At 38.0% G+C, this 19056-nt stretch overlaps 2 protein-coding genes across 2 annotated transcripts; one reads left to right on the top strand and one right to left on the bottom strand.

Annotated features, from left to right (window-relative positions):
- Positions 1-292: 292 nt before the first annotated feature.
- THAP5 (THAP domain containing 5) lies at positions 293-10219 on the bottom strand. The gene is made up of 3 exons (XM_032214544.1): positions 9992-10219; positions 4320-4509; positions 293-1691 (listed from the first exon to the last, which is right to left on the bottom strand). Exons 1-3 carry the CDS (start codon positions 10072-10074, stop codon positions 687-689), a joined length of 1278 nt encoding a protein of 425 aa, XP_032070435.1. The 5' UTR covers positions 10075-10219; the 3' UTR covers positions 293-686.
- Positions 10220-10348: 129 nt separating this feature from the next.
- Positions 10349-18121, top strand: DNAJB9 (DnaJ heat shock protein family (Hsp40) member B9). Its single transcript, XM_032212461.1, has 3 exons — positions 10349-10487; positions 15315-15541; positions 17162-18121. The coding sequence occupies exons 2-3, from the start codon at positions 15325-15327 to the stop codon at positions 17590-17592; spliced, it is 648 nt and encodes a 215-aa protein (XP_032068352.1). The 5' UTR covers positions 10349-10487; positions 15315-15324; the 3' UTR covers positions 17593-18121.
- Positions 18122-19056: the final 935 nt, after the last annotated feature.

Here is a 19056-nt window from a genome sequence, read left to right as displayed (position 1 = left end):
CTGAATCGATTGAGACTCAATGGAGGTTTTTGAATTGAAGTTGTATGTATGGCGTATGTACTAATTTCTTCTTCCTTCCTATATCCCCCAATGCAAGCTCCCATGCAGTTTACAAGATATCCCTATTCCATGTGTGTGTGTGCGTGTGTGTGTTCTAAAATAACTCTAGAACATCTCGAGCAATTTCAACCAAACTTGGTACACAGATGATTTACTGTCTAGAAGCAAATACTGTGGGGGTAAGACACCCCTAACACCCCTTGGGTGTGTGTTCTGTTAAGATACAGCCTGTTATGCCTTACAATGGCTTCTAATGTACTGCCATAAAATGGCTTCTGCTGTGCAGCAGTGGAGTTGCCATGTAATGGCTTCATATTACTCCACAAGGGGGGCTCCCTATGGTAGAGGGGAAAATCCAACATTAGAACTTATGTTTGGTCCGGACATTTCCCCCCTATAAATAAGTACCCCGGCAACCCCGGGTTATCAGCTAGTATTCTATTAAAGAATTTGGGAAGATACTAAGAGCAGAGGACAGGGCGGAAAGTGATGGACCCATTTTTATTCCATTTCTACTTATAAATAAATGAATCAATAAATAAACAAAACACCCTCTCTCACAAACCAACAAACAAAAGGACACCCGAGAAAATAACTTGCAGAACAAGTTGCAATCCCTTTTTTTATTATATCATGGTAACTTCAAATGTTGTAAAACAGTTTTCTACGATCTTAAGTTTCTCCTCCGAAAGGAGATTGTCTTGCTTCAGTTGTGCAACAACTGCTTCTATAGCTTTAAGTCTGCTTAGGGTTTTTCTCTCCTGGACTTCTAAAAGGGCTATTTTTGAGTGCAGCTTTGTAATTTTTTGCCAGAGTTGTTCCCGGTCTGTGTCTTGCCTACAGTATGAGTGCTCAGTTTGCAGCACTTCAAGACTGCTGCAGCTGCCGATGACAACAGAGTTTTCTGCTTCCAAATGGGTAAGTACCTCTTCTGCTGATATAAAGGCGCCCTCTAATAGCAAGGGGGTTCTTGAGTCCTCTGAAGGAACGATAATGGTGATGACAGACTCATTATTTCCACCGAGCTGCTCCAAAGCTTGTGACATAGACTGAAGCAACACAGAACTTTCATCCGTTTGTACTTCTATTGAGCAATTCGCAATATGAGAATCAAAATGATTGGATTTAAGTTCGCTCATGGGTATGGGGACCTTAGTGAATTCCAGAGACGAATCTCCATGTTCCGGATGTGTGGCTTGCAAAACTGTGGCTTTAGAAGCCGTGCCATGCTCAAAACATGACTGGAGGTCACGAACCGAAACTTGCAAATCTGTAGCAGCAGCATTAAAAATGTTTTTGATGGTCCGACTATTTCCTGGAATACTGGAATGGACGGCTCCTGTGTTTTCCATATCAGACGTTGCTACTATTTGGTTTGCTTGCTGGTTATTTTGTTTCACACAGTTACCTGAATATGCAGTACCACCTTTCACAGTATCCTGTGTTAGTCCTTCCGTTCTCGCTGCGCAGTCTGGGTTTGTTTCAAGAGTTTTTCGATATAAGCCTCCTTCAGGTAAGATATTTCTCTTTGGTGAACAAAATTTAAGAGATGATGTTGTTATGCACGTGCTCATTTCTTTGATATCTTCTATTCTTTCCACTTGTGTTTTCTTCTGGGATATTCCTTTTTCCTTAGAAGAAAAAAACATCCCTCTTGAGTCAGTTGTAATTGATTATGAAATACCACACAATGATTCCATTTCTCATGGTTCTTTATAGTGTAATGCTTGGCATAGTCATGTGCTATGATCAGTGGCTTTATTCCCTAACAAAAGAACACAAGATTTCAGTCTATACAGGCAGTCCTCAACTTACAACCACAACTGAGCCCAAAAATTCCGTTGCTAAGTGAGACAGTAGTTAAGTGGGTTTTACCCCATTTTACGAACTTCCTTACCACAGTTGTTAAGCGGATCACTGCAGTTGTTCAGTTAGTAACACAGCTGTTAAGTGAATATGGCTTCCCCTTTGACTTTGTTTGTGAAAAGGTCACAAAAGGATGACACCAAGATACTGCAACTGTCATAAATACGAGTCAGCTGCCAAGCATCTGAATTTTGACCACATGGACATGAAGATGCTGCAACAATCATAAGTGTGAAAAATGGTCATAAGTCACTTTTTTCCAGTGCCGTAACTTCCATCAGTCATTACACAAACTGTTGTAAATCGAGGACTACCTGTATTAATTCTTTTTAATATTGGTCTTCAAAAAGAGTGCAAATAATGCCAATAAACAGCCTCTTCTCTGCCATGGTTTATTAAAGAAATTAGATACCAATCTTAAATTATTTTATTAAAATAGTTAATGAATACACATTACAATAAAAAATGAAATAAAAGAGATTAGTTCAAATATACCCTAGATTCACATAGCTTTAACATTTTTTGAAAGCTCACTTTAGAATTAACAACTGTTACAATACACAAAGGGCCACTCCTGATAGAGCTGATCAAATGACTGCTTCTTATTGATGACCCCTTTCCTGGAGAGTGACTTCCAAGCAAAGAAGTTTCTTAAAGAGCAGGGCATTTTGTCTAGATATGCTTTCTATGATAGGCAAACTCTGGGTGATGAGGCTATTTCAGTGCTATCTGATCTCTGGGAAAACATGAGCAACTTCTTTAAAAAAAATAGACCTTAAGTCCAGGTAAGTGGATGTAGAATTGCAGCCCTAGCTTGGGAAAGATGGAATTTTTTTTCGAGTTAACACATATTATCACGATAGAGAAGTCACAACAAGCATGGTGGTTCTTTCCTACACAAAGATTCATGGGAGAAAGGCAGTAATGCAATAATCGTTATCAGTTATGTTAACATGTATTTATCCTAAGTGGTGGCTACAGATAAGATGCTGTGTGTAAGCATGTTTGAAAATGATATTGTGAATGTCAGAGGAATTGAACCGTTGCTATGAGGGTATGTGAATGTATCACACTTTAAACTTTGTACCATGATGGTGAGGTTCAGTTAACTGAGTGTGTGATCCAGATGTTTTTTGCAAACCATTCCGCATGATAGGAAAGTTTCCAAGATGCTTTTTTTCCCTATTCACAACAAAATCTGCCAGTTCTGCTGCATGTTTTTTCCCCTCATATCATTAAGCATCATGCAAAATAGATCTGAATGGCAAAAAGTATGAAGAGTTTTAAAGAGGTGTTTTGCTGCAATGAAGTCTGGACTAGAACTTCTCTTTGAAGTGTCACAGACCTGGGCAGTTGCACCTAGACCAATCAGATACTTCTGTGAATTGTATAAGTTGTCCCTCTACCATAGGAAATGAAGCATCAAGTGAGCAACTCAGCACATTGGTAACGTATTATCAATCAAATTTGAAATTGTAATTATTTTTTTTCCAGATGCCAATGTACAAAGGGCCCATTTGTTTAGCCACCTCTACTGGTATGCTAAGATTAGCACATAAACACTATGTTTCCCTGAAAATAAGACAGGGTCTTATTTCCCCCCAACCAAAATAAGCACTTGGGCCTTATTTTGGGGGAGGTCTTTTTATTTTTGAGGTACAGGAGGCTATGAGTGTGGTCACCTCATGGCTGCTGCTGTGTTGCAATATTTTTTTGGGGGGAGGGCTTATTTTCAGGGGAGGGCTTATTTTAGTGCATGCACTCAAAAGCCCAATTGGGCTTATTATCCAGGGAGGCCTTATTTTGGGGGAAACAGGGTAGCTTTCATTTCAGTGAACTATATGCTATTTTTTAGTAGTTATGTCTTAATGGTTAAGATATATTCTAAAGAAAACATATGTTTAAATTAAATTTTGAACGTAAAAATAGCAACATTTTAAACCAGGCTAGGTATTTTTATTGCTTTTTCTCCTGTTCAGAACAACTAATAGAAAACTCTGTGGGTTTTTGTACAATGTACTGTACAATTTGTTTATCTAATGGAAATGAAACATATTATGGTTTATATTCCATAAACTTATAGTGAAGGGTTTTTTTTAAAACCCACATTTGATCAGTACAAAACTCAATTTATTTGCATGAATGGAATGCAGATACTTCAAACAATCATAATGGCATGCCATAAATCCTTCTTCTCAATAGTAAACAGAAAAAGTACGAACGAATGAAGAATTTGGACAATATTAAAATAGAAGATATATTCTAATTGCCACTGACACAAGTTATGTTCTGTTTTCTTTTTTGGTTTAGCACTGTTCATTTTACTTACAACTCAAACTAATTGCGTTTACTCATCCTTTGTCTTAGTTTTCACATGCAACTTAACATTTTACCTGGTTTTCAGAGGATGAAAAAATAGTTGGCACTGCAGTTGTCTTCAAATATCGAATACCCCATCGGACATCTAGAGAATCTGATGTAAAATGGTCACTGCAGAGCACCTGATGCTTACTAGGAGTCCAAGTATCACGTTTCATATTCCGTAACCATTTTTCTAATCTTTCTTTATCATGAAGAGGAAATCTGCTTCAAAGAATAGGCAAAAGAGAGAGGGAGGGGGAGGGAGGAAGGGAGGGAGAGAGAGAGAGAGAGAGAGAGAGAGAGAGAGAGAGGGAGAGAGAATGCTTCAATTAAGTGATATCTTTTATTGAGGCTCTTGAAAAGCATGTCATACGTAAATGGTAGCGGAAATTTTGAATAGTTTGGAGAACCAGCAAATACCACCTCTGGTTGGCCTCGCCCTCCCGCCCCAGTTGTTCCCTGTCCTATATTCCATTGTTTTTTTAGCTCAGCTGCTTTGCACGGCAGAGTGGATTCCTGTGCCTTAGCTGAGCTAAAAAACATCTCAGCTCACCAGCGCTGACACAGAGGGTGGTCTTTGAGTGCTGCATGGGCGCGCAAAGCACTCTCTCATGGAACTGGTAGGAAAAGATTTGGAATCCCACCATTGGAAAGAGTACATGACAACAAAAGATTTGACGAACAAAAGAATTGCTTAAAATTTCAATCTTATATACACTGAGATTGTTACTAGAACTCAAAGGCATCAAATCTGATTCATTCCAACTTACAGAAGATTAGAAAAAACAAACTTCTGTATTCAAGATGCAAGAACATTATCCCCTGAAATTCACAGGATAACCATTCTAACTAAAAAAAATATTGCGGCCTCTCAAGCTTTTATATCTTTTTCTAGGTTATATATTCATCATGGAGAAATCAATCAAAATCTATAAAGCGCCAAGTTTTTTTTTTCTATATGACAGAGTGCCATCCTGCCTGGTTGGTTATACATTGGAATAAATCAGGTGCCATTGGGCCTCATCAATATTTTTAACATATTTAGTGACTGGAGGTCAATCCCAAAGGTGTGTTTTTCTAAGAGGCAACTGGACTTTCTTGTTTTTTCTTTGAAGACGTTTTGCTTTTCATCCAAGAAGCTTCTTCAAAGGCACTGGGGGGAGGGGGGGTTTCGATGTAATATTTTCATTTCTTTGTTTAGTGTAGTTTAAAGTTTCCTAGAAAGCTTTTTCCAAGTATAAACTCATCCATTCTGACACATATGAAAATAGAATTTAAAAGATTGTCCAGAACCTCTTTCAATATTCATTTCAATGAGATAAATGTGATTCATCTCCATTTAATTTCAAGGTTGGTTTATATTTTACCAGATCTTACTACTGTATTTTAAATCACACACGCAGCATCCAATTCTGAATACTGACTGTAACAATAAATTTCAGAATTCAGTTCCTGCTTGGCTCAGCTTCAAAGTTACTAACTGAACCCAGTGAACACTCAGCCAAGTAATAAGGGCTCTTGTTAATACTTGCGTTTAATACTAAATATTAAAACCTGGGTTTTTCAGCATTTTACAGGAGGGAATAATGCAAAATTTAAAAGGTAATTTTCTGGTTAAACTGGGCCTTTGAAAGTATGAGTATTAAATTAAACAATTCTTTGTAGATTTTAAACTGAACTTACCTAGGTAGTGGGGAAACCTACTGTCAACTTAGTCAATGCATTACTGTCTGATGTTGTTAGTGCAATTGAAACTACATACTTGTTAGAACTTTGGAAATATAACATGCGGCACTGTTACATAAACTGTTACCCCATTTTACAAGGCACAGAAGGCTCTAGATCAGACAACTTGTTATTAATGCTATGCTTGGCATAACAAACTTTAATGTATCGTTTATGTTAATGAGGGGAATGTTTGGTTTTTTATTTGCTTTTTTTTTTTTTTAAAGTGAAATTAGTTTTAATTAGCCAAGATTTTGGAAAGGCTCATGCAGCTGACTTCACTATGCTAGAAGACCCAGAAAAAAAATATTGTCTGTAGATGCACATGTAGATACTACCCACTGGGAATAATTTTCAAAGCAGCTGTGCAAGCCTTGCAAAAGATGTGTCTATTTTGACACCTTGGAAACAATTGCTTCCTTTGCATTTACATACTTTATGAAATCTCTTGTATAGCCCCCCCTCCCTTTCTCCCTTCCCCCTCTGTCTCTCTTCTTTTCCTTTGTTTACTACCGGTATAAAATTATACATATATATCTAGTATTATAGCAAGCCAACCAGTCACCAATTATTCTGAAGTATGGTACAGTTCAATTTTTTTTTTTTGCTCATAATAAACTAGTCTGTTAGCTTTTAAAACTCAATTTAACCTGCCTTAGCTAGTTCATTTCCCCCCACAAGGAATTAATATCAATGGCACAGCTATGAATTAATGTGCCTCGTTTGTTTACTGAACAAAACAAATATGTTAAATAGATATATCTATGGTGATTATTGGTTACAGAATTATTTGATTTATATACAATTAATTAAGATGATAAAATCTATGATAGCAACTTACAAGCTTCTATCTGCTGATATAAATATATTTAATATTATCTAACAATTGACTGCTTATTGCACTTAATTATTGTAGTGGGGAGGAATCTTTCAGACTGCCAGCCCTTGCAACTTTTTCTCTATATCCTCTCTTGCTCCACTACTTAGCAATAGCAAGAGCAGTTAGACTTATATACCGCTTCATAGGACTTTCAGCCCTCTCTAAGTGGTTTACAGAGTCAGCATATCGCCCCCACAGTCTGGGTCCTCATTTCACCCACCTCGGAAGGATGGAAGGCTGAGCCAACCTTGAGCCGGTGAGATTAGAACCGCTGAACTGCAGATAACAGAAGTGGCCTGCAGTACTGCACCCTAACCACTGCGCCACCTCGGCTCTACTTGCTAAACATGCTACATAAGCAGACATGTCTGTCATATTATCCGGTTAAGACACTGTTTTCGTGAATAGGTTCTTGTACAAGAAATGCATTGCTAGAATTTATTTTGCATTCTTATTGTAAGCAGAACAAATTTAAATAAGTCTGGAGGCAAGTATTCCAAGTAGAGGCATCTATAGGATCCAATGCTGTTTCAAAGTGGAAACAACCTTGTGCTCCACTCCTTTTGATTGGCATACAGTGTCAAGTACACATGTACGAAATCCACAAAGTGGACCCTGTGTGGTTGCAAAGTTGCTTTTGTATGCCCTTCTCCCCCATGCCAATGGATGACTCTGGTTCAAGCAATGGGTGATAGCTCTTTAACATTTCTAGTGTTGTGATAATATATTTCTTCTACATTAGATAAGCTGTTCCAAGAAAGAATACTCAATTGAGTGTTTTCTCAGCTTGTATTTGCTTTACCAAGTAGAACAGATTCTTCTTCTGTTCTACACACAATAAATAAACTTATGACCCTTCCAATCATTTATGTGAAAATTCTGCAACATCAGACAGTGAGCTACATCTGAAAACATCTTACTTCAACTCATCCTAATTCATTCCTAATTCAAGTGTGACAACAGGTTTGTCTTCCCACTATGTAGCCTGGAAATAGTGGAACATAAACGGATATATTACATTATACTATTTTAAACCATAGTTTTTTAAAGAGTGCAAAACATTTTTGCTTTTCACTAGAAAGGATAATATCTACAGACAACCAGAGCATGAGCAGGGAAATTAAGTATGCCAAATTTCATAATGCAGTTTTGAAGTCTTATGGTTCTCTGACTGTAGCTGTTACTGCAGCTCTGATTGTAGTTGTTAGACACTTCCGATACCTTTCGAAAGTTTGTAGGAATTCAAGTTTGGCTGAGATCCTGTTTGTTCATCCTTGGTCTGTGACATTAGAAAACAGTAATAAAATCTATCCAAATAGATCTTGGACAATGGGGAGACAAATAAAGCTTGCCAAGATGAAAGAAAGACCTGCAGAGCAACATCACATACAATGCAATAAACCAAACAAATGATTTGTAGCAGGGATAAATAAACAAGGGAGGCTAAGTAATACTAGTCCACCTGAAAAATGGTGAAAAACACATAAACTGAAAGAGTTTGTGAATGGAAGGGAAAGGACAAAGAAGCAGTATGAAAAGTTGGTTAAACAAATAATATGAGGATGCTGCCATGCAAAAAAATAATGAAGCTGCAACAACAAAATCATAGTGGAAAGATGGAAAATAAGCAGCACAAACATAGGAAATCTCAGCACAGTAAAGGATGAAATGAATCAATTACAGGTAATCCTCAACTTACAACATTTCATTTAGTGACAAGGTTACAACAGCACTGAAAAAAGCGTGATGATCATTTTTCACACTCATGACCATTGCAGCATCCCTACGGTCATGTGATCAAAATTCAAATGCTTGGCAACGGACTCATTTATGACAGTTGCAGTATCCCTGGGTCATGTGATCACTTTTGCCACCTTCTGACAAGCAAAGTTAATGTGGAAGTCAAATTCACTCAACAACTGTGATACTAACTTAAAAACTGCAGAGATTCACTTAACAAATGTGGCAACAAGGGTTGTAAAATGGGGCATAATTTACTTAACAAATGTTTCAGTTAGGAACAGAAATTTGGGGCTCAATAAGTCAAGGATTACCTGCCTACACTGATATTTAAGATACTTCTGAATTGAAATGGGCTGGAATTGGACATTAGCATTTTGGAGAGCAGCAAAGGAGGCCTTGGAATAAATATTCATTTGCCATGTCTAACCTATAAATAATTGTACAGGGAATGGTTCTCCCTGTGAAAAGAAAGTTAGTCAATGAAGAAGCGAGAAACAGTAATGACACCTTTTAATGTTGGTTGTGGATGATCGTGGATAGTTAAGAAAACAAACAAATGGATGATCCCAGAGTTCTCATTCAAAGCACAAATGAATTTGGATACATTACATGAACATGGAGCTCTTTGGAAAAGGCTCCAACACTGGAAAATATGGAAAGAAAAAAAAAGAGAGGAAGATGACCAGCAGCAAAGTGGAGGGATTCAGAGGCAACTATTGGAAGATCTTGAAGGACAGGTTGGGGACAGATTCTCCTACAGAAAATTTACATGGTCACTAACCTGTTGGCACCCATTTGATGGCACATAATCAAGCTCCCAAATTAAATATCAGAGGTGGAAATTTGTAGGGATTTTGAATCAGAAACAGGATAAATTAGAGATTGTTTTGCCCTCCTTCAGTTAGTTGATGCTTCAATTGAATACTTTTGCCCCATATCTCAAAGAACAGAAGTTTGCTAACTCGGTATATATTCTGAAAGTGTCTGCTAGAGAGTTACAGAAACTATAAGGCATTTGGGAGCCATCAGATTGGGATAGGAAATAATAATAATAAAAAAAGCAAATATCACCTTATTGGCGCTATGGGTAGATGTTGACAGTAACTATTTGCTATGATTAAAGGAATCTGCTTATTGGCAAATTTCTGTGAAGTAGCATACGTTGTACTGCTGTGTCTTCCCCCAACAATTGCTACGATGCACACTCCCTAAATCATTAAGCTTTACTGCCAAGGAAACACTACTGAAAAATGCCCCTCCACCTTATTCGTGGAACCTATTTCTATGCCAACATGGGAGTATTTATTGTAGGGGATGCGAGAGATTCCCTCCAGTCTCCCTGGCCATGGCACTTACGGGTAAAAGCTGAGCTTTCGCTGATCTCGGGCGCTCTGTCCCGCTCGGTTCCTACAACAAGTGGCCGCACAGTACCGAGGCATGGCAAAGACTCCGCGGCGGCCAGCAATTTCCCCGTCCCAGACGGTCCCCGCTGACGGTGCCTGCTGCGATTGCTCACCCTCCCTTAGAGCCACTCTCTTGCACTTCCGCTTCCGGGATTGATTATGGCCCTCCTCCTTCTATTTTGTGTCCCTTTCTCTTTCCAGCCGGAAAAGGCGAGCGTTCGGCGGTCGGGGAGGCGGGGGGGGGGGGGGGGGGGGGGGGAAAGGAATCCGTCAGTTGCGCGAGGCCACAACAGCCTTCCACGTGCACCAAAGCGGGCGGGCCACGTGACGGCCGGCGGCCAATCGGGAAGCGCTTCGTGTAGGACCGTCGTTCTTGCCTTGGCGCGCCGAGGTTATAAGGCAGCTCGGACGGGTTCCACTCAGGGATTACGGGGCGAGACCGGCGGCCGGTGAGTTGAACAGATGACGGGGCAGTTGGGGGGGGAGGAGGAGGGGAAGAGCAGCTTCCTAGGGTTACCGTCCCAGAGAGCAAGCGGTGGGTTTGGGCGCGTATTCATCTTCCCCCCCTCTCAGCGGGCCAAACAGCGGAGAGACGCTTGCTAAATGGGGATTTTGAACCCGAGTTTCCCCATCTCTGGGCTCATTTCGGCAGCCTTCATGTCAGAGAACCTCTTCTTGATGTGTCCTTTGTCTTTCTCTCATTATAAATACTTGAGGAAGGGAGACGCCGTCAGTGCTTAGGGTGTGAGAAGAAGGAACTCTGTATGTGCTCAGAGTCCTCTGCCTATATTGGTAGTCATACTTAACTTCAGCCATCAGTCCTGCCTGTCTGTCTATCCTATCCTATCTCTCTCTCTCTATCTCTCTCTATCTCTATCTCTATCTATCTATCATCATCATCATCATATCTATCTATTTTAGATAATCTAGCTAATCTATATCTCCTACCTATCTCGGGACTGATGGCTGGAGTTAAGTATATATAATTAATTATATATAAGCTTCTCTTGGTCGGGTATGGAATTTTAGCCCACATCTCTTGGTAATACCATTTTTCCTTTAACTTTCGTGCCTTTATATATAATAAAATGGTGCTACCAAGAGATCTAGCCTAAAACTCCATACCCGACGAAGAGAAGCTATTGAAACTAGCTTTCTCTCTGGCAGAAAGTGCTTTATGTGGTTTCGGTTTCCTTTCTTTTTGGTGGGGAGGAAGAAGTAGCGATTTGGTCTTTCAAGTCAAACTTTTCCACATATTCTATCTATGGGGACAGATGTTGGCTAACTGGTTAACATCTAGTTAAAGGTAAGGGGGGGAATGCTCTCTTTTAAAATATTGCTTTAAAGGTTCACAGTTGATGTAATGCATCACATCAAATAAATGTAATAAATCAGTTTGTTTAAGCCATAGGTTGAGCCAGTAGTAGTAAAAAAAAAATAGAGATCAGTGATTTGGAATGTAGAAGGTCTTCAGCTTGTATAACATATGACATGTATTTTCATCTATTACATGATGTATATACATTGCCCTTTGAACTTTTCTGTTCTTTATGAACTTTTATGACCCAGGAAGGCTGGTGTGATAGCACCTATATACTCATTTGTCTGGCAGCTCCATATTATATATGGATTTCTGGAAATTCATAGATATGCTTATATTAAACTGTCCAGTGAGTTCTTGTTTCTGTTATAAATAAGACTGGGAAAGTTTTCATGCAATTTCAATTGCTCTAATATTCTGGGTTTTTTTTAAAATAGAATACTGTATAGGTTTTTAATTTGAACTATGGTATGAAACACACTTTTCATGATGGCTTATGATCTCTATTTGATTCAGTGAAAAATTTTGAGATCTTGATAGTTTGAGTTTTGTAGATAAGACAGTCAAACTAATGATTCAGTTTATTGGTATCCTGTGAATTTTGCATTATATTTAAAATATTGGAACTCAATGTTCTGATTCTTGCTTGCTCTGTCAGTCTATCTAGGTATCTAGATCCATTATTTTTCACTGATTAAACTGTTTTCAGATGAATCACACTATTCTAGTCTTCCATTGGTGGAAGTGAACGGATGCTGTGTACTTTGCCTACATTACTAAAGTGTGATGTGCAACAGCATTGTACTGTAGGTCCTGCCCCTTTGGGGCATGTATTCAGTGTTGTGATGTGAGGACATCTGTTACAACACTGCTTGCATCATTCAACCCTCCCCTGGCTTCTCTCTGCAGATGCCAGTTTCCATATGTGTATGTATACTATTCTATATTTGTTAACATTCCCAAGATTTGAAACTTTACAAAGTTCTTGTGTATGCTTGTTTTTTTCTCATTCCTTTTGTTATTGTTGACTTGGTAACAAAGTTTTAGCTTGTCCCAAAGGTGCTTTTTCAAGAGGCCACTGGACTTTCTGGTTTTTCTTTGAAGATGTTTTGCTTCAGAGCTGAAGAAGCTTCTTGGATGAGAAGCAAAATGTCTTCAAAGAAAAACCAGAAAGTCCAGTGGCCTCTTGAAAAAACACTTTTGGGACAACTATGACCTGGATAACTGAGAAGCTCTATAGACACAAAACTTTAAGTTGTTTTAGAACATTTTAAGAACCTCATATCTAACAAATAATTGCAGACAAAAATGCATAAATATGTCCCCATGAATCTTTTGATAGATAGGTGCTGTAGAGAAGCTCCTCTGTAAAGTATAAAATTAGAATGCTTCATCTTTTGAAATAGGAAACACGGAGGATTTTAGTTATGTATGTTTTAATTTTTTAAAAATCAGACCTTTAATATTCTTCCTTTGAAACTGCTCTTTGTTGTGATTTGCTTCCAACATGATCTTCTTGTATCTGAAAACAATTTTGTAGCACTTTTAGCTTTACTGAAAACAGTTCACTGGGATTTGATGCCAACATGACATTGTTGTATCTGATAATATCATTCTAGCATCTTATTTTGAAAACCATTAAGAGCAATTATAATCACAAAACCTCAAAATGCTTGATACAAAATGTGTTAAAAAGTGGATAAAACAGAATTTTTAACAAGAGAGATTTAAACTTACTAAAACCTTATGGAATAAAAGCAAATGTGACTTACACCCCTGGGGGGACGACCCAAAATGTAGGAGGGAAGTTGCATTCAAGTAGCAAGAGTCAAATACTACATGTCTGGAACTACCCAACTAAATGGTAATTGAACAATGATACTTTACCAAGCCCCATAGTAGTTGAAGTACTTAATGGCTAAAAGTATTAAAAATTGCTTAGAAATATGGCGGAGCTGTCATAGACTCCAACATGGAATTCAGAAGTGTATGAACACAGACTGTATGCAGCTTCTGGATCTCTTCAAACTTGTATCATCAAATAGAACAGTTTGGGGGTTTACTTTGTATGTTTGCTTGCTTTTTAAAGCACTGCAGTGGGTGCTTTAAGTTTTTGGTTAGTTCAACGCACACATTTTGTTTTAAACCTCTCAAAGGAAGAGCAGAAAATTGCAGCCCTTCTTTAGATATAATGTCAATGTCGTCGTATCATATAGATGACCAAAAAAGTTATTTCTCATCACAAAAACAATCCCCAACCCTATCTTTGTTGTAATGATAATCATTACTCAAAAAACCATTGCAACCTCAACATTTGATTGAACCTTATTGGAATATTAAGACAACTTACAACTGAGCTGCTATCACTCATTCCTAAGGAAATGTTGACCATAATTATTTGCCATCTCCAAAATGAATATTTCTAAATCTAAGCAGATTTTATGTTATATTTAACTGAAACAGGTTGCCTGCTTTCATTATTACTCTGTAATCACATGGATACTCAAAAAAGTCACAGTCTTAATTCATGTTTTATATGAATAAGATGTTCAGTAGTTCTGTCTACTATTAGGTTGGCATCATCCATTCACATTAAATGGTAGAACATTAACAATGGAAAAGTGTGAATAGAGTTTCAATAGATCATGATATCTTTATAACTAGAGTCCTTCTCTAGTTTGTGCATTCAGTACTTTGTCTCAAGAGGGCCCTGGTAGAAAGGAGGAGGGAAACACTCATAAAGAGGTAACTTGTTTTCTTCAATCTTGCCAACTGAGGTCTCCTTACTGGCAACAAAATAAAAAAAACAGACATGTGTAGGCATATGCAGTAATTTGCATGTATTGTAAATAAGCAAGGTATTGATGAAGATATGTGCCTGTGTATAGATTAAAGTTGTAATTAACAAATCTTTACCTCAAAGCATGTTGACAATTCTAAAGAACAAAACAGTTAAAACAGCTTTGTTTTTATATCAGTGATTTATATCATTGTTCTGCTTTATTCCATAAACTCAGATTAGTTGTATGGCAATTCAAAAATATGCTGCTTTGATAAGGTAGTCAAGATATTTCCTCTATTTGGATAAGAAAGCAAAACATAATACTGGGAGGAAAAAAAGTATTATTTTCTTAAAATTAAACTCAACATAGCAGTATTTGAGAACTTCTGATTTGTAGATTAGAAATAAAACGCAAAATTTTAGAATTCCCTTTTTAAATTTTTACAAGTTTAATTCTGTTAATTAATTTAAGAAAAAAATGTTGCTGGAATATCATGGAGTAAATACACAGAGAGGTAAAGATAATTGTAAAAGCAGTTATCTCATTGTTCTATTGGAGTAGCAACATGTCTTCTTACAACAAAGCCAGAAGATTGACAATAACTTTTATCAGCTCTTTCTGTATCTGATTTTGTATGAATAATCAAAGTAGTGTTACAGGTTCTAAGTTAATTTGCTGAAGTCATATTATATTTCTTTGATTCTGCTTCTTATGTGAAAATACTTTTAAGATAATTATTTTTAGTGCAAATGAAAAAATTATAGGAAATGTGGATTTTTAGTTATTGAGAAACTAATTATAGACATTAAGAAAGCTAAAATGTGTTCATTCCCATGTGTTTGGTTATAAATAAAATAATCCTATCAAAGTGAAAGTTGACTTATTTTAATGGCAATGTTTGGGAAATAATTATTTTTTCATTATTAAACTACAATTTTTAAAAAATCATTCTGAAATTTGAATTTGAGCTTATGAGAAGTAAGTATGATGATGAAAACGTTTCCCTGAATTTGTGAAAACAAATATGTCAGTCCTTTGAACTCCATCATCTCTAAGATATTAGCAGAAAATAAGTAATCAGGAATTAATGTCTTCTAACACATGATAGAGAAATAGCTGGAGGATAAGAAGTTAAAAGAGAAGAATCATTCTGATATTTTCTTTTTCTTTAGGAATTCTACAATGGCTACTACACAATCAATGTTCTTATTTGCACTCTGCATTTTAATGATAACAGAAATAATACTGGCAGCGGAGAGTTATTATGACATTCTAGGAGTTCCGAAAAGTGCATCTGAGCGCCAGATTAAAAAAGCATTTCATAAACTAGCAATGAAATATCATCCAGACAAAAATAAAAGTCCTGGAGCAGAAGCAAAATTTCGGGAAATTGCAGAAGGTAAGTTAAGTTCTGCTAAAATTAACTATCATTTTCTTCTATGGAGTAGAAGAATAGGATTAGATATATTTATTTGTACAAATTCCCTGGTTTAGACAGCATTGCTACTTAGGCAGGATACGATACAATACAATACAATACAATACAATACAATACAATACAATACAATAGCAGAGTTGGAAGGGACCTTGGAGGTCTTCTAGTCCAACCCCCTGCCTAGGCAGGAAACCCTATACCGTTTCAGACAAATGGCTATCTAACATTTTCTTAAAGACTTCCAGTGTTGGGGCACTCACAACTTCTGGAGGCAAGCTGTTCCACTGATTAATTGTTCTAACTGTCAGGAAATTTCTCCTCAGTTCTAAGTTGCTTCTCTCCTTGATTAGTTTCCACCCATTGATTCTTGTTCTACCCTCAGGTGCCTTGGAAAATAGTTTGACTCCCTCTTCTTTGTGGCAACCCCTGAGATATTGGAACACTGCTATCATGTCTTCCCTAGTCCTTCTTTCTATTAAACTAGACATACCTAGTTCCTGCAACAGTTCTTCATATGTTTTAGTCTCCAGTCCCCTAATCATCTTTGTTGCTCTTCTCTGCATTCTTTTTCCTATTCAAAGGTAGTAATAGATTAACATAAATCTTAATTTCCTCTTTTAGGAATAAAGATACTTCACAACATCATTATCACGCTAATTATATTTGGAATATACTTTGCATATGTTTTATTGTGGATATTCTTTTTGGAACTATTTCCACAAACTGTTATAGCCATTGATAAAAACCATTGCAATAAAAATATGTATGTAAAATGAGGATGGTCACAGGGAGAGTTAAACATAAAAATTTAGAGAAGCTTTGAATATTTTGAAAACTCGAAAAGTACTAGCATTATTTTATTATTTGCTTAGACACAAATGCAATACAAGGCCTATTTTTCCTCATAGCAACAATCCTTGAAGTAGATTGAATTGGGAGAGAATATGACGATGTAAGCTAAGCTTGTGTTTGAACCTAGCTGTCACCACTTCTAATCTAATACTTTAACCACTAAGGTTACAAGAAGAGTTTAGCCATTCCAGTTTTATTTCATAGAAAAAATATGCAAGTAGTATGGGAAAAATATATTCTGTAATGTTGAGAATCCTTGCTAGGCAATCGAAATTACTGAAAAAGTACACCAATTGATCGGATTCTGGCTCTTTGATAATTCTAATATTATTGATGAGCATACAGTATAGCAACTGTCCAGTCCACCCTTTCTCATTCTTTTTTTACCCTGGAGGAACCCTGGAAATAAAGCCTCAGATCTCAGAAAACTCCTGATAAGAAGATTATATCTATAGTTCATAGAAGACGGGCAACTAAGTTTCAGCACATAAGAATTCCCACCACTGCAATGGCTAGCATCCTGCAGCAAAAGAAGTAAAAAAGAAATTTCAATCATGATCTGTCACATATTTTGAGTTGAGAAAGGTTGATCTATTCTTTCAAATTCTTAGCTCTGCCTCTTTTAGCTGAGAATTTTTAAAGTTGAATTGCCAAGGCACCATTATGCATGTAAAGACCTGTCATGTATGTCTTTACATGATTTTAAAACAACTTCTTGCTTCATTTTCACAGCATATGAAGTTTTATCTGATGAATATAAACGCAGAGAATATGACCAGTTTGGAAGTACAGATGGACGACGGATGAATGGAAACCCATTTCAACACTCATTTAACTTTGACTTTGATCGTTTCCTTAAAGACTTTGATTTCTTTGGTGAAAACTCCAATGCAAAGAAAGATTTTGAAAATCATTTTCATAGTCAACAGGAGGCTGAGAGCAGACAAAGACATGCTTTTCCAGAATTTAATTTTGGAGGGGGACTGTTTGATGACATGTTTGAAGATATGGAAAAGATGTTTTCATTTAATGGCTTTGATAATACACAGCGGCAAACAATGCAGACTGGAAATAAATTCCATGGCTCTAGTAAGCACTGCAGAACTGTGACACAGCGCCGAGGAAATATGGTGACCACATTCACCGATTGTTCTGGACAATAGTTACTTTGCAGTTCCTTTTGTTGTATGCTGTCCTGAATTTCCTTTTGGCTCTATTCTTTGCTGCTGAAGCACACAGGTTCTGCAAACCATGAATTTGTAGTTTAATCACTTTAAGTGCTGAAAATATGTTGTAGCTAAATTGATAAATATTACAAGTGCAACAAAACAACCTTATTCCTTCAGCTGCATAGAATGTGCTTGTGGAGAAAATTTCCATATGACAGTGTTAGATTGTAATAACAGAAGCAAGGTAACCGAATTACCTCACTATTCACTTTATATTTTAAACTCAGCAAAGTGTTGTATACTAGATAATATTGTCAGGCTTCTATTTCTAGAAGTGTTAACTGGTGAGTGCTGGTGTGATTTTTTATTAGCACAGAATTTACTATGTAATTCTGTGTTACATTGACAATAATGACTTACAAATACAGTAATATATTTAAATATGGTATATTTTGAATAGCATGATTTGATTTAGCAAAACTGACATTTCAGATGTAAAAGAGCTTTGAATTGTACAGGTTTGTACACAAACATGTATTTAAAATATGTATATAAATACTCCTGAAATACTTTAACCTTTATATCAGCGGTTCTCAACCTGTGGGTTGCGACCCCTTTGGGGGGTCGAACGACCTTTTCACAGGGGTCGCTAAGCCCATCAGAACTTTAAACTCCACCTTGCGTTCCTTGAAACCCCCCGCGGATGGCCTTCGGAATTATCGCCAGCCACGCAGAGCGTCGCCATGGCTCCATGCCATAAAAAACAGGTGCGCGCACACACCCCACACAATTATAGCCTCGGAGACAGTAATGGCGGGAAAGTGTTCTCACTCTGACAAAGCGCTGCCTTGTCTTTCACAGCCACCTCATTTCCAATTTGGGGGGGGGGGGGGAAATCCTCTGCATGGATCCCCCCAATTAGAAACGAGGAAGCTGTGAAAGATGTGTGGAGTCCGGAGCCCATCCGTGCTGCCGAGGATGGGCCCCGGACGGGATGCCGGCGGTGCTGGGAGCCGGGCTGCACATGGAGGAGCTGGTGGCCGGGGCACTCTGAAGCAGCGCCAGCCAGCATGTCCCGCAAGAAGAGCCCCAGCGGCAAGGTCGGCCGCGCTGCGCCCTCCTCCGCCCTGCTTTTCGCCCAGCAACACGCTGCGGCCGCCGCTTCGTCGGGCAAGCAGGGGGCAGGCACGGCCTCATTTCCAATTGGGGGGGGGAGAAATCCTCTGCATGGATCCCCCCCAATTGGAAACAAGACAGCTGTGAAAGATGTGTGGGGTCCGGAGCCCATCCATGGGGGGAGGTGTCCCCCTCGCGTTCCTTGTCTTCCCGGATGGGCTCTGGAGTCATCGCCAGCCGCGCAGAGCCTCACTGTGGCTCCACGCCATTGAAAACAGGCACGTGCCATGCACACATCCCGTAAATTATAGCCTTTCCCCCAGGGAAAAACACCGCTGCCAG

This window comes from Thamnophis elegans, chromosome 3 (assembly GCF_009769535.1).
Source record: "Thamnophis elegans isolate rThaEle1 chromosome 3, rThaEle1.pri, whole genome shotgun sequence".
NCBI lineage: Eukaryota > Metazoa > Chordata > Lepidosauria > Squamata > Colubridae > Thamnophis > Thamnophis elegans.
The sequence above is the reverse complement of the archived record's forward strand: the minus strand, read 5'-3'. Positions and strand labels throughout refer to the sequence as shown.